This window comes from Tursiops truncatus, chromosome 19 (genome assembly GCF_011762595.2).
Source record: "Tursiops truncatus isolate mTurTru1 chromosome 19, mTurTru1.mat.Y, whole genome shotgun sequence".
In the NCBI taxonomy this organism is placed as follows: Eukaryota; Metazoa; Chordata; class Mammalia; order Artiodactyla; family Delphinidae; genus Tursiops; species Tursiops truncatus.
Window position 1 is genome coordinate 3,391,085 of NC_047052.1, and position 14,535 is coordinate 3,405,619.

The 14,535-nt window shown below is 57.5% G+C and overlaps 1 protein-coding gene across 1 annotated transcript in view; it reads left to right on the forward strand.

Moving 5' to 3' along the window:
* C19H16orf74 (chromosome 19 C16orf74 homolog) overlaps window positions 1–12,787 on the forward strand; it is a 30,824-nt gene extending 18,037 nt beyond the window's left edge. Inside the window, exons 4-5 of the mRNA XM_033845334.2 lie at window positions 8,695–8,807; window positions 11,722–12,787. Of these exons, the coding sequence (XP_033701225.1) occupies window positions 8,695–8,807; window positions 11,722–11,780 (172 nt within the window). The 3' untranslated portion in view covers window positions 11,781–12,787. The remainder of the gene's footprint in view (window positions 1–8,694; window positions 8,808–11,721) is intronic.
* Window positions 12,788–14,535: the final 1,748 nt, after the last annotated feature.

Here is a 14,535-nt window from a genome sequence, read left to right on the forward strand (position 1 = left end):
ATGTGTACAACGTCATGTAAAATGTGCAAAAGAATATGTAGTAATAAGTCAGACTCCTCTCACCTCCCTCCCAGCCACCTGCTCGGAGGCAGCCGTTGTTGCCTCCCCGTCTTTGGAGCGCTCTGCTGTCTGGCTGCCCATCTGCACCCCTCTCAGGCCTCAGCTGCCCACGGCTGGCGGACACGTCCCTATCCTCGGGGCCCGGACTCCCCCAGGTGCTCCCCGGTTTGCCCTGGATAACGCCAGCCGCCTCCTTCCTCTGGGACTAACTGGGATCTCCTTGCCTATTTGCACATTAATAACCCCAGTATCCTATTAATAGCAGTAATAACTACTAATAGCATTAATAACGATTGGCCCCCTGCTGTTAGCCAGGCTGCCCCAGACACCTTCTGCCTGATGTCACATGTCCTGACGAGAGCCCTGCAGGTTATGGGTTAGTATCTAGGGCGAAGGTTCAAATCTTTATTCCACCAAGGGGCCCGCCACTTGCAGCCTCTTTGCAGCTGAGGAAACACAGGCTCAGAGAAGTTAAGAAGTTTGCTCAGCCCGCACAGCCGGTGAAGGGCGAACTGGGGAGACCAGTCCTCTGGCTCAGGTCATCCTCGAGCCACTTCCCGTGGCTCCAGCCATGCAGATGTGCAGTGGAGCCCCTCGGGACAAAGGAAACCACCTGCTCCCAGGCACCTGCTCTGAAGTACCCAAATAACGTCTCAGTTAGTAACAGCTCTGACGGTGGTTCTCAGCTCTGGGGTATCTTGCCCCCCACCAGGTAGAGTTGCCAGATTTAGGAGGGAAAAAAACATAAAATGGGATGCCCAGTTACATTTGAATTCAGATAAACGAGGACTAATTGCCTAGGATACGTACGTCCGTCCCACATGTAGCATGGGACATATACTAAAACAAATTATTTGTCCTGAATCTCACCTGACAACCCTGCCCCCAGCGGACACTTGGCAATGTCTGGAGACACTTTTTGTTGTCACCAGTGCGGGAGCTACAGCATCTGGAGGCCAGGATGCCGGTCAGCCCCCTTCAGAGCACAGGACGGCCCCACCACAAAGAGTAACCTGGCCCCAGACGTCAGCAGCGCCGAGGCTGAGGACCCGGAGCTACACACGTCACGCGTTTCCCACGGCTCAGGCAGGCATCAAGGGCTTTGTGGATTTTCTTTGCCTTCAGTTCTCCGTCATCCTCTGAGGGCAGGCCTACCCTTGAGTCCATTTTAGAGGCCAGAAGACTGAGGGCCGGGGGCGGGGCTGCTTGCCCATCACACAGTGGAGACGTGATGGAGCCGGGCTGGCCCCGGAGAAGCCTTCCCAAGGGGCTGGTGTGAGGAGGAGAAAGGCCCGCCCACCAGGACCGGCAGGGCTGGTGGGGAGGGAGGGACTGCGGAGTCCAGCAGAGGCAGGGAGGCGGTCGGGGAGGTGAACACACTTCCCACTTGGCCGTGGCGAAGCTTCTTGCTCTCTGTCTCCTCCTCCCAGCTTCTCTCTTCAGTAGCTCATCCCTGACGCAAGCTGGGGCTTTTCCCTTAATTAAAAAGAGATTTAAAACATCCAGTGCCATCTCCGCTGGGCCCGGGCTGCCGAGAAATGGTAAAACCCCCATCCATCCGCCCTGGCCTCGTTCGTAATAATGCAAGGCTTTCCCCTTAATTGGAGTTTAAAAAAAAAAGAAGAAAAAGATTAAGTGCATCTGGAACCCTCGGAGGCATTTGTCCATTTGTGTTTTTTTGAAAGACCTGCACTAAATCCAGACACCCGGTCATCTCCGAGGAATTAGTGCCAGCCCCAGTCTCCGCCTGGCCCCAGGGCCTTTGTGTGTGCTGCTGCCCACCCGAGAGCCCTCCCTGCCATCATCTGCTGCTTGCTCCCATCGCTGACCCAGGCTCTGCAACGTGTTTCTTTGCTTCCTGGCCCCCAGGAGGACAGGCTGTGTGTCAAATCCCCTGTGAGTTCTCTGTGCCCCAGGGTGTCCATCTGGAAGATGGGCCTCGTTGGAAGGACCGAATAATGAATCCCTGCGAAATGCTCACACAGACCCCGGCCTCCCGGGAGCCCTGTTGTCATAGATCACCCATGTGGGCCCCTCCCGACAATGGCTTGGATCAGAGGGGACCCTCGTTAGTTTTTCCAGCCACCTCTGAACTCTTTGGGGTCCTGGTTTGCTGCTGGGGCCTGAAGCAAGAGGCAGAGGAAGTCAGTGTGTGACGGGAGAAGCAGAGAAGCATCTGCTGAGACGGTCTTGTTCTCTGCTGTGTCCCCAGCACCTGGAACAATGCCCAGCACACAGTAGGTGCACAGTAGCTGCCTGTGGACTGAGCATCTCCCCTGGGCCTGGCTCTGTGCTGCGGGCTTTATCCGTGCGCTGCAGGGGAAAGGAAGCATCCCCTCACCCTGCAGGTGAGCAGGCCGGGCTCGGGGAAGTGACAGAAGGGAAGCAGGGGGACTGAGACTCAGATTCGGTTTTTCCTCCTTCCCGAGCCCGTGGCCCTTCCAACCCAATGAGGAGGAAGGGTCTCCTTTGAGTGTTAAGTTGGAACCAGGAATATCTTTTCAGAGTCACTCCACAAACAGCTGTGTGAATGCAGGGATGAGACAAGGTCCCTGACCTGCACACAGAGGGCGGGTGGTGCTCAGAATTGGCTGCATCGGTGAATAAGTGCTAAGGTTAGAATATCATGTTAATAATAACAGCTTGTGTTTCTTGAGTGTGCACTGCAAGGCGGGTTCTGTGGCTTCCTCACCTGCGAAATGCGTGTAACAGTCAGATCCCTAGGCTGGAGTGAAGGCTTCAGTGTGGCTCTTAATCTTCTCAGCGCCCCCTGGAGGTGGCGAATATGAAGTACCCCCATTTTTGCAGGTGAGGAAAGGAGGCCCAGAGGTGGAGCCCCGCCAGTGGAGGAATCCAGGTGTACGTTCTGGCCTCCCACTGCACTGTGGGTCCGGCAGGGCCACTGTGTGATGGTGCCTTGGGGAAGAGTGGATATGGTCCCAGGGACATGGTCCCAGGCAGGGTCTGCGAGCCGGCACCAGGGTGCTGATCGAGCGCCATTTTAAAAAGAGCCAGCAGAGGGCGCCCTTAAGCCACGATGCCTGCTCTTGGCGGCCTCTGAGTGGCTCGGGGGCCGGGAATGGTGCGGTGTCCCCCGTGCCTGGGGCATCCTGAACAGAGGATAGGCCTGGCTCAGGGCTTCTGAAGGATGAGAAGTGGTGGCTGATACCGGAAGGAGTGAGGTGGGTGCTCAGGCCTGGGAGCCACCTGGCCTCTGCGTGTCCTCAGACACGTCACCTTCCTTCTCCAAGCCTTGGTTTTCTCGCTGGAGAATGGCCATGACCCTAGCGTGCAATCCGAGGGATGGTGTGAGGATTAATGTGGACTCCGCCCAGAGCCTGGCACGGGGGGTGCTTAAGAAGGGGTGGCTCATCTCTGTGGGAGGCGGCAGCAGTGCTCACCTCCCCCAGTGTTTGACCCCAGGCCACTTCTCCCACACTGGGCAGCCCCACGCCCCATACCTTGCATTTCATCCCTGCAAGATTGGTATCAGAGCTCCATTTTTCCAGCCGTGGATACGAGGAAAGCCGTGTGTTCCCCGGTGCCCTAGCTCGGGGGGTCCCAGCGCTGCTGTCAGAGTCACCCAGGAACGTTTTAAAGTCCTGGTGGCCTGTGTAGCACGGTGAAATCTGGCCCCCTGGAAGCAGGGTCCCCCCCCACCCCGGGATATTTTTTAAACTTTCCAGGTGGCCACAGTAGGCAGCCAAGATGGAAAACCACTGCCCAGGAGCGGGGCATGGGCAAGGGCCGAACCAGGTTTTCAGAGGCAGTCGGCCTGGCCTCCCATCACAGCCTCCGCCTTTCCCCCGTGGGAAAGTGGGCGCCAGGAGGCCAGAGAGCTCAGGCCCAGCTTGTTCCGTCTCCACAACTGAGACGGCGTGTGCCCCAGAGCAGGGCCTGGTTGAGGCGGGTGACAGCTGCCAGCCCGGAAGGCTTCCTATGCAAGCCCCCCATCCCATGCCCAGTCAAAATCTTCAGCGGCTCTGGGGCCCTGCTTCCTCCCTCCTGGGGCCCCGCCCCCTGGGATCCCAGCCAAGCCCTTCCCCTCAGGAAGTGGGCTCTCACTGGCCTGAGACGGGCACACAATTAACAAATAACCTTCTGGCGTTAGCACAAATGAGCTTCTTGTCTGGGGCAAGGCTGGCTTTTGTTTTTAATCCCTAAAGTCGGCTTTATCTCCTGAGAGCTGCTCCCTCGTGCTCAGCCACCTCTGCTCTGAGGCTGGGGGGCCTGGGGGGTTGAGAGGGGCAGGAGTCCTGGCCCCCTCCTTTCCCGCCCGCTCCTCCCTCCTCCCTCCCCCCTTCTCTCCCTCCCTCCCTTCTCCCTCCTTCCTCTCTCCTCCCCCATCTCCTCCTCTCTCTCTCCTCCCTCCCTCCCCTCCCCCTTTCTCTCCCTTCCCCCCTCCCCTCCCCCCTTACCTCCCCTCTCCCCCTTACCTCCCCTCTCCCCCCTTCCCCTCCCCTCCCCTCCCTCCTCCCCTCTCTCCTCTCAGCCTCCAGCATCTCTCCAGGGCCCACCAAGCGACCTGATGCTTCCTGATTAACAATGTGGGCTTTGGGGCTTCCCTGGTGGCGCAGTGGTTGAGAGTCCGCCTGCCGATGCAGGGGACGCGGGTTCATCCGGGAAGATCCCACATACCGCGCATGGCTGCTGAGCCTTTGCGTCCGGAGCCTGTGCTCCGCAACGGGAGAGGCCACAACAGAAGAATGTGAGCTTTGTCACTGAGCTCCCAGAACATGTTAAAATGCAAATGGTGGCCCTGGGAGGAGTGTGGTTTTTCTCCATTAGCCTTTTATTTTAGAGCTTTGGAATATTCGCCGAGGAAGGGGCCTTGGAGACCGAGCAGGGAGACTCCCTTCGGTTCCAGGTAATAGTAACCAGACCTTGCTTTTGTGGCCGGTGCTCCCCGAGACGCACTTTGTGGATGATTCTAGAGGAAGCTCGCAGGGACCGAACACCGTCTTGGCCCCGGCTCACTGGGCAAGTACTTCCCATTCATTCATTCCGTTCATTTCCTCACGCCCAGCACCTGTCACTTGGCGGCAGCAGCAGCCAGGTCTGGGATTTGGGTTTTGGTTTTGGCATTAACGAGCCTCGGGCTTTTGAGGTTCCTTTGTTGCCTGTTAGGACGTCAGGCATGTCCCTGATCCAAACTCCCCGACCCCTGGATGTTATAGAGCTGGCTGTGGCAAACCACAGCCCTTGCGCCAGAGCTGGCTGCTCCTCCTATTTGAGTAAATAAAGTTTTATTGGCACACAGCCCCGCCCACTCATTCACATATTGTCTGTGGCTGTGTTTGCCCTCAGTGGCAGAGCTGAGAAGTTGCAACGGAGACTGCATAGCCCCCAAAGTAAAACATATTTACTCTCAGGCACCTTTCAGATAGTTTCCTGGCTCTGTTATAGGATCGTGGTTACAAGAAGCAGAAGCTTTTGGAGTCAGACAGACCCGGGTTTGGGTTCAGATCCTGCCCCTGCCTGTGCACTGGGTGTTCACCGCTGTGCAAGCTCTTACCCTCTCTGGTCCTCAGTCTGTGAGTTTGCATCTCACGGGGTAGCCATGAAGCCTGAAGGAGGAAGTGTCTGGCACGTGGCCAATGATCCTTAAAGGCTGACTGGTGCAGTGATAACAGGAGGGCTTCCTCCAAGTGGCTTCTTTTTATGTGTTTTACATTCTGGGCTTCTGTGTAAGATGGCAGGAAGAAACAGCATACTAAGGCTTTCAAGAAGGTCGGCAGTGGCCTTGGTGGGTACTCCTGAGGGGCTTGTAGTCTGATGCAGGGGACGTGGCCTCTTTCTACAAAACTAACCAGCCTGTTAGATTCAGGGGGCCACAGGGGCTTCCTAGCGGGGAAATAGGAATGGAGTTTCAAGGACAGGCAAGCTGTGCTGACTGTATCAGTTACCTACTGCTGCGTAACAAATCACCCCCAAACTTAGTGGCTTAAATATTTATTATCTCACAGTTTCTGGGGGTTGGGAATTCAGGGACAATTTAGCTTGGAGGTTCGTCGCAGAGGGTCTCGTGAGGTTACAGTCAAGCTGTCGGCTGGGCCTGTGGTCTCATCTGCAGGCTTGCCTGGGCTGGCGGACTCACTTCCTAAGTGGCTCCCTCCCACGGCTGTTGGCTCACCACCTGGGCTTCTCCTCAGGCTGCTTGAGCATCCTTACAACGTGGCGGCTGGCTTCCCCAGAGCGAGAGCACGAAGGAAGTGCGGTGTCTTTTATGACCTCTCCTGAAGTCACACGCCATCCCATCCCTCTTTTTCTAGGCATTAGAATTCATCCTCAGTCCATCCCGTGCTGGAGAGGAGGGGAATTAGACTCCACCTGTTGGGGACATACTTGAGAACCACCACCCCAACCCTACAGTGGTCATTTAGGAGCACTGTCCCAGTGGGGGTCAGGGAAGGCCACCCCACTGCTCGGCTCCTCATGTTGGCTAGGCGCTCAGATACTTGAGCTGATGCAATCCAGTCTGGGGCTGTTTGGGGGGAAAAAAAACGCAGTGATGGGACACAGAGACAAAGATGTGACTACCCAATTCAGCAGTGCCTGAAGTTGTTGTGTTTTTTTTTTAATTAATTTATTTATTTATGGCTGTGTCGGGTCTTCGTTTCTGTCCGAGGGCTTTCTCTAGTTGCGGCGAGCGGGGGCCACTCTTCATCGCGGTGCACGGGCCTCTCACTATCGCGGCCTCTCTTGTTGTGGAGCACAGGCTCCGGACGCGCAGGCTCAGCAGCCATGGCTCACGGGCCCAGTTGCTCCGCAGCATGTGGGATCTTCCCAGACCAGGGCTCGAACCCGTGTCCCCTGCATTGGCAGGCAGACTCTCAACCACTGCGTCACCAGGGAAGCCTCTGAAGTTGTTTTTTATTTAAAATTGAAAGCAGTCCTACTTGCTCTGTCCCAGGCAGAATGCTAGCTTCAAGGGACACATGGCTGAGTGAGTAGAGGCTGTCCTCCAGCCGCGCACAGTAAAGGGGGACAGAACTAGTCGTTGCCATACAGTGAGATGAGCCCTGGAAGACCTCAGACTGAAGGAGTGGGGTCAGATACCCGGGACATCTTCCCCCACAGAAGAGCCTACCGTGCTGGCTTTTGCAGGATCAGTAGGAGGTCATCGCCCTGCCAAAGCAACGAGGAGCGCTCCAGGCAGGCGGGGCGGCCTGTGCAAAGGCACGAAAGGGCTGGGGAGCCCAGGGCATTTGGGGGCCTGTGGGCATTTCGGGGCGTGTGGGCAGGTGGCAGGGAATGAAGCTTCAAAACGAGTTTGGGCCAGACCGTGAAGGCTGAAGGCTGGGCTAAGAGGCTGACTCTAATTTATGATCAGCATTTCCCAAAATGTATCTCATGACTCATGGTCTTGTGAGATGGTAACAGGTGTCCCTCCAAAAACAGACATCAAGGTTATTTAAGTTCAGGAAGCCCGGGTTGAAGCACAGTGAAAGCAGCTTCCTTAGTGCAGGACTTCTCAGAGCCTTTAATTGTCTAACATGCATGGGATTCTCCAAGAGGACAGAGTAGATGGGATTCGCAGACTCCTTTGATCATGGAGCCCCCTTCCTGAGGGAGTCTGAGGAGGCCAGTGTTGCAGGGGACACACTTTTGGAAAAATGCTGCCTGTAGCTAGTTGACAAGAGCTGGTGAGAATTCTGAGCAGCTGCGAGGTACGATCTGTTTGTTTCTGATGCTGTTTGGAGGGCAGGCTGCCGAGGGGTAAGCCAGGGGGCGGAGAGGCTAGCTAGGGGCGTGAGAGGGGGGCGGAGAGGCTAGCTAGGGGCGTGAGAGGGGGAGAGGAAGGATGTCCCAGGTATTAAGGCGGTGGAATCTGCGGGCTTGGTGGTTGATTAAACTGGCCGGAGGGTTGGAGGGCAAGGAGGACAGGAGAACTGTGGCCGAGGCTCTGGTTTCCAGCGCACGGTGACGGCTTTGACTCAGATGGGGAGAATAAGGAAGGGCTTTGGCGAGAGTACTTTTATGTCAGCTGGAGATGAAAACTGGGCTGGGCTGGATTACCTGGACTGAGTTTATGGGAGAGAGAAGAGAAGGAATTCAACAACTTAGAAGACATGGACAGATTCCTTGATTAATGCAACGTAGCCAGATGGACGCAAGAGGAAACAGAAAATCTGAATAGCCCCGTCTCTATTAAAGAAACCAAAGCGCCCAAAGAAAATTCCAGGCCCAGACAGTTTCTCCGGTGAGTTCATCACTCTTAAGGAAGAAACGATACTGATCTCACACAAACTCTCTCAGGAAATAAATTGTGGGAGAGGTCACTTCACACATGGCTATGATTCGGACAGGTCTGGGTTCCGGTTCAAGCCCGGTTGGTTTCATCCATTCAGAGCCGTGTTTTGAATACCTACTGCGTGTCACACACCCAGGTCACAGTAGTGGACAAAGCAAAGCAAACTCACGCCCTCGCCAAGTTGCGCAGGTCGGACGGGGCATTTCGCCGTCCTGAGGCGCAGTTTCCTCGCGTGTGGCGTGGGGACACCGTGCTGGAGAAGGGCGGCCGGCAGGAGCGGGGGGCAGTCCCCGGCAGCCACTGATGCTTGTCTCTCTGTCGTGTGTGTACGTGTGTGTTCCACGGCCTGCCCTCTCAGGCTTAAAAATGTGTGTCAGCAGCAGCCACGATGAGGCCCCCGTCCTGAGCGACAAGCACCTGGATGTGCCCAACATCATCATCACCCCGCCGACCCCCACGGGCGTGATCCTGCCGAGGGACTCCCGGAGGGCAGGTGAGGCCACCCTGCCACCGTGCTAAGCCAGGGGGTCTGGGGGGCCTGGCTGGGCGCGGCTCACGGGGGCCCCCTTCCGGGCTGTGGGTCCGCCCGCACCCCCAGTTTATTAAAAATTTACACTCGGCTCTGCGTACACTCCCCCGTGGGCGCCTCGCTGTGGCACCAGCCTCAGCAAGGTGTGGCTCGTTAAGTAATTAGCTAGACAGCCCCCGCCGGCAGCCGGGCGAGTGATGGATGGGGCTGGGCGGGCCCACGGAGGTGACGGACGGAGGTGCCTTCCCCTGCAGCTGGGGAACTGGGCCTCCGTCCTGCCCGCCGCCGCGGTTCAGCCGGACAGGACAGGCTTGGAAACTCCCCCGCGCCCAGGCTGTGGCCGATCTCCTCGCCTTCCGTGGCAGCGCACTGCAGGGAGGAGAGAAGGGATGGGACCGTTCCCAGAGAGAGGGTGAGAGGGAGCCGCCCAAACTGCTGTGTCCCCACCCCCGGCCCCTTTCTGGACACTATTGGAGCCAGTGGGACATTTTTCCTGAACAGATTTATTGCTGCTGTTGCGAATAATACAGTAAGTCCCCTACACACGAACGGGTTCCATTCCGAGAGCGCATCCTGAAGTCCAGCAGAGCTAGCCTAGGTACCCAGCTAACACAGTTGGCTAGATAGTACCGTGCTGTAATAGGTTTATAATACCTTTCACAAATAATATGTAAAAAACAAACACAAAAAATAAAGGCACCGTTTTTAATCGTACAGTACCGTCCCTTGAAAAGTACAATAGTAGAGCACACCACCTGGCACCCAGGGGCTGGCAAGGACCGTCAGCAACAGGAGACGGAGGGCCGGCTGCAGTTTCACTTGTGCCTGACATTGACGGCACAGGTTCTGGTTTCTTGCTGGACTCAAGTCTAGCTACTCTCTCGAAAAAACGGTCCAGTGATGTCTGGGTAGTGCTGTACCTGCTACATCACCGCTGCTTCTACACTTGCTTCCAGACATCCTGGGCTTGAAATAAGGATGCTGTACTGCTGTACTCTATACAGTTCTGTACAGTAAAGTACACAAGCGCACAACCACTTGTAGAGGATGTGATGATGTACGCCAGACACGTGAACTAACTTACGTGATTGGACGTGCGAACGCACGTTTGCATCTTTGAAAGTTTGCAGCTTGAAGGTTCGTATGTAGGGGACTTACTGATTATGATTATTTTTTCCTTGAGGTCTCACAGTAACTCTGAGTTAGGTCCCGTTTTCATCATCCCCATTCTGTAGATGGGTAAACTGATGTTCAGAGAGGTTGAGACACTCGCCGTACAGCTGGTACGTGGCAGAGTTGGGATTCAGACCCAGGCCGTGAGATCTGGAGCTCGCGCTCTGGACTGCCAGGCTAGACCCCGTCTCAGTGGCTACCGTCATTCAGCCAATCAACCGTCGTGACGCGAGCCCTGCCTGGCTCCTGCAGAGGACACGGGCCTTCAAGGCTGATGTGGGACTGGTGGGAGACAGTGGGGGACTTGGGGAGGCTTTTCCAGAAGTTCTCAGTTTGGATGTCAGCTTGCCCGCCAGGGGGAATGAGCTAGAGAAGCCGTCGGGCTCGGGCCAGGCCCCGTGTGGTTACTGGAGCTGGGCCATGCACAGTAGTGATAGCCATTGGTCAGAGTCCTGTGTCACCTTTTCAAGTGCCCGGCACTGGGCTAAATGCTTTCCACAAATCTTATTTAATTCTCCCTCCAACCCTGTGGGCTGTGAGTACCACCCTTATCTCTAGTTTATAGCTGGGGAAACTGAGGTTCAGAGAGGGACAGCAACTCACCCAAGGGCACACAGCAGGGTGGGAGAAGAGCTGGGTTTCTGCTTCAGCGTCTAATCAGAGAGCTGAGTGTGGGCAGCCGAGGCCCCGGTCCTTGGCTCTGCCATTACGCTCCCTTCTCTCTCAGTGCCTCAGTGTTCTCATCTGTAAGATGGGATCATAACCACCTTCCCTGCTCCTAGGGCCAGTGTGAGTGCCGGGGAGACTCATGGTTACTCCTCAGGGTCCGCGGGGTGAGAGCCCAGAGGCCCTGAGAGCCCACGGAGTCCCAGGGTGGATTAGTGCCGAGGGACCAGCCCAGGGGACCCCTCCTGTCCTGTCCGGTGGCAGAGCTCAGCCCTGACCCTCTGCTTTTCCCCATGTAGAGAGGGAGGTGTAGGAGAAAGGGCACAGGCCTCGGAGGCACAAAACCCTGAATTTGGATCCCGGCTCTGCCATGCGTTAGCGTGTGGTTTTGGGAACGAGGCCTCGGCTCCCCTGTCTCACAGAGAACAGCTGTGCCTCAGAGAGGCCGTGAGCATTCGTGACAAGGAAGGTCAAGGGCCTCACTTCACAGCCCGCACGCGGCCTGTGTCCTTGGTCTTCTCACCAGCGATATTTAGGGCAGCACTTCCTCCAGGGCTGTGGGCTCTGAGTGGTGATCAGATACCTGGGGCTCCCCCCACAGCGAGGGACTGGAGACAACCCTGCCCTGCCCAGACTACCCTGCTCACTGGGGGAAGGTCACCTCTCTCTGGGTCTCAACTCCCCGTCTAGAAGCGGGGACCTCCCGCCCAGCCTCGGGCCTGAAGGCATCTCCAGACAGGGACTCAGAAGAGGCCAAGCCAGGGGTACAATCCCAGGGACCTCAGCCGGAGATCTGGGGGAGCTCGGTGCTGGGTGTGGGCAGAGGATGGGTGGGAAATCCCGCGGGACCCAGGTGAGACCCAGCATCACTGGGGTCCCCTCTCAGAAGCGGCTGACACCAGTGCCGTATGCACAGGGAGCTGGGGCGTTGGTACAAAGCAAGGCGCCCAGAGGCACCGGCCATAGAGCTCCCAGGGAAAGGGGCCTGGCTGTGGTGGTGGGGTCCATCCAGATGTTGACGCCCCCCTCTGTCTCCTAGTCTGGCTGGAGGAGTCAGGGTCGGGCCCGGAGGATGGAGAAGCAGACCCTGAGGCCTGAGGAGAAGGCACGCGTGGGTCGGGGATTTGCCTGCACTGGATCCTTCCCTGGCTGCCCTTCGCTTGGCGTGTCCCGGGGTGCCTGGGACAGATGTGCTGAGAACGCTGGCTGGGAAGACAGAGAGATTCCGGCACTGGACCAGCAGAGGCGTGGCGAGAGGAGCGAGGAAGCGGCCCTGCCCTCGTCCAGAACGACATTTCCCAGGCCCCGTTGAGTGGACCGGACCTCTGATGCCTACATATTCTTGCCGACCCCGAGGCACAGTGACGGCCATCTGGGTACCAGGGACAGGCTTTCTTCTAGACAGACTCCCAGCGGCCTGGGCCATGCAGACGGGTGCCCAGGAGGTCTGCACATATAAGGACTTCTTGCAAAGGGCTGGCTTCATTTTTTACAAGTTGTCTTACCGACATTGAAACAGTCCAAAAAGTGATTTATAATTTCTTTTTTGCACTGTAAGTAAAGATCCCGTGTAACGAGCAGTGGACCCTGCTTCTTGGGCGGGCAGAGAAGGTGGTGCACACCCGGGTACACAGGTGGGCTCCAGAGAATCGCTTATCGTGGAGGGGCTGGTCCGGCTGGTGACGGGTCTTTGGATGGTCTTGGCCTCTTGATTTGCAGAGTGTCCTGTGCCGCCTCATTCTGTGGCCAGCAGCTACTGGAGTGCGTCCTTGTGACAGACGCACAGAGCACAAGCCAGGCCGTGCGAGAGCATTCTCAGCTTGGGCGTGTGGGCCAAGCAAGTCCCACGGCCAAACCCCACGTGGGTGAGCTGGGCGGTCCCATGGCACAGGAAGGGATGGACGTGTCTATTAAAGGGAGTGAGAGACGGGCTGGGAATAATAATCCAGTCTCCTGGCATAGACACTATTATTATCCCCATTTTACAGATGGGGCACTTGAGGAACTTAGAGGCTTAGATCCCTTGCCCAAGGCCATCAGATAGTAAGAATTTGAACCCAGACCCCATACTCTTTTCTTTTTTAATATAAATTTATTTATTTATTTTTGGCTGCGTTTGGGTCTTCATTGCTGCACACGGGCTTTCTCTAGTCGCGGCGAGTAGGGGCTACTCTTCGTTGCGGTGCACGGGCTTCTCATTGCGGTGGATTCTCTTGTTGTAGAGCACGGGCTCTAGGCGCGCGGGCTTCAGTAGTTGTGGCACACGGGCTCAGTACTTGTGGCTCGCGGGCTCTAGAGCACAGGCTCAGTAGTTGTAGAGCATGGGCTCAGTAGTTGTGGCTCACGGTCTCTAGAGTGCAGGCTCCATAGTTGTGGTGCACGGGCTCAGTAGCTGTGGCTTGCAGGCTCTAGAGCACAGGCTCAGTAGTTGTGGAGCGCGGGCTCTAGAGTGCAGGCTCCGTAGTTGTGGCTCACGGGCTCAGTAGCTGTGGCTTGCAAGCTCTAGAGCACAGGCTCAGTAGTTGTGGAGCGCGGGCTCTAGAGTGCAGGCTCCGTAGTTGTGGCGCGTGGGCTCAGTAGTTTTGGCTTGCGGGCTTCAGTAGCTGTGGCGCGTGGGGTCAGTAGTTGTGGCGCGCAGGCTTAGTTGCTCCGCGGCATGTGGGATCCTCCCAGCCTAGGGCTGGAACCGCGTCCCCCGCATTGGCAGGCGGGTTCCTAACCACTGCACCCCCAGGGAGGCCCTGACCCTGTTCTCTTACCATCCCCACAGAGCTGCCTCCCAGCACATATTTCTCGTTGATTGTCCAGGCAAAGCATCCCTTTCCGCCTGGATTCCCAGTGCCCCTCATATCTGCTTGGATGTGACGCTGACACTTTGTCCCCGTCCTTTTCCCTCTGGAACCCAGGGGATGCTGGGTCTCGGGGCTGGGTGCTCGCCCTGAGGGCTGGCTCCGTCCACAGCTGGAGGAGCCCACACACCTCCTGGGCACCACTCAGAGGCCTCCAGCCTACTCAGCAGCCTGCCCTGGCTCATTGCCACTTCATCCAAGGCTCTTAGTGCCCATGGCAATGGGAAGAGGGCTGTGAGCTGGAGGCGAGGTGGAGGGGCGGCCATTAGTGCCCATGGCAATGGGAAGAGGGCTGTGGGCTGGAGGCGAGGTGGAGGGGCCGGCCAGAGGCTGTGCAGCCTTGGGGTGCTGGCAATGGGAAGAGGGCTGTGAGCTGGAGGTGAGGTGGAGGGGCGGCCATTAGTGCCCATGGCAGTGGGAAGAGGGCTGTGGGCTGGAGGTGAGGTGGAGGGGCGGCCATTAGTGCCCATGGCAGTGGGAAGAGGGCTGTGGGCTGGAGGCGAGGTGGAGGGGCCGGCCAGAGGCTGTGCAGCCTTGGGGTGCTGGCAATGGGAAGAGGGCTGTGAGCTGGAGGCGAGGTGGAGGGGCGGCCATTAGTGCCCATGGCAGTGGGAAGAGGGCTGTGGGCTGGAGGCGAGGTGGAGGGGCGGCCATTAGTGCCCATGGCAGTGGGAAGAGGGCTGTGGGCTGGAGGCGAGGTGGAGGGGCGGCCAGAGGCTGTGCAGCCTTGGGGTGCTGGCAATGGGAAGAGGGCTGTGAGCTGGAGGTGAGGTGGAGGGGCGGCCATTAGTGCCCATGGCAGTGGGAAGAGGGCTGTGGGCTGGAGGCGAGGTGGAGGGGCGGCCATTAGTGCCCATGGCAGTGGGAAGAGGGCTGTGGGCTGGAGGCGAGGTGGAGGGGCGGCCAGAGGCTGTGCAGCCCTGGGGTGCTGGTTTGGCTTCCGTGCAGGGCCCAGGCGAGTCCCCTTGGTCTCCTGGAGAAAGAAAGGTATTGAGGTCCCAGGC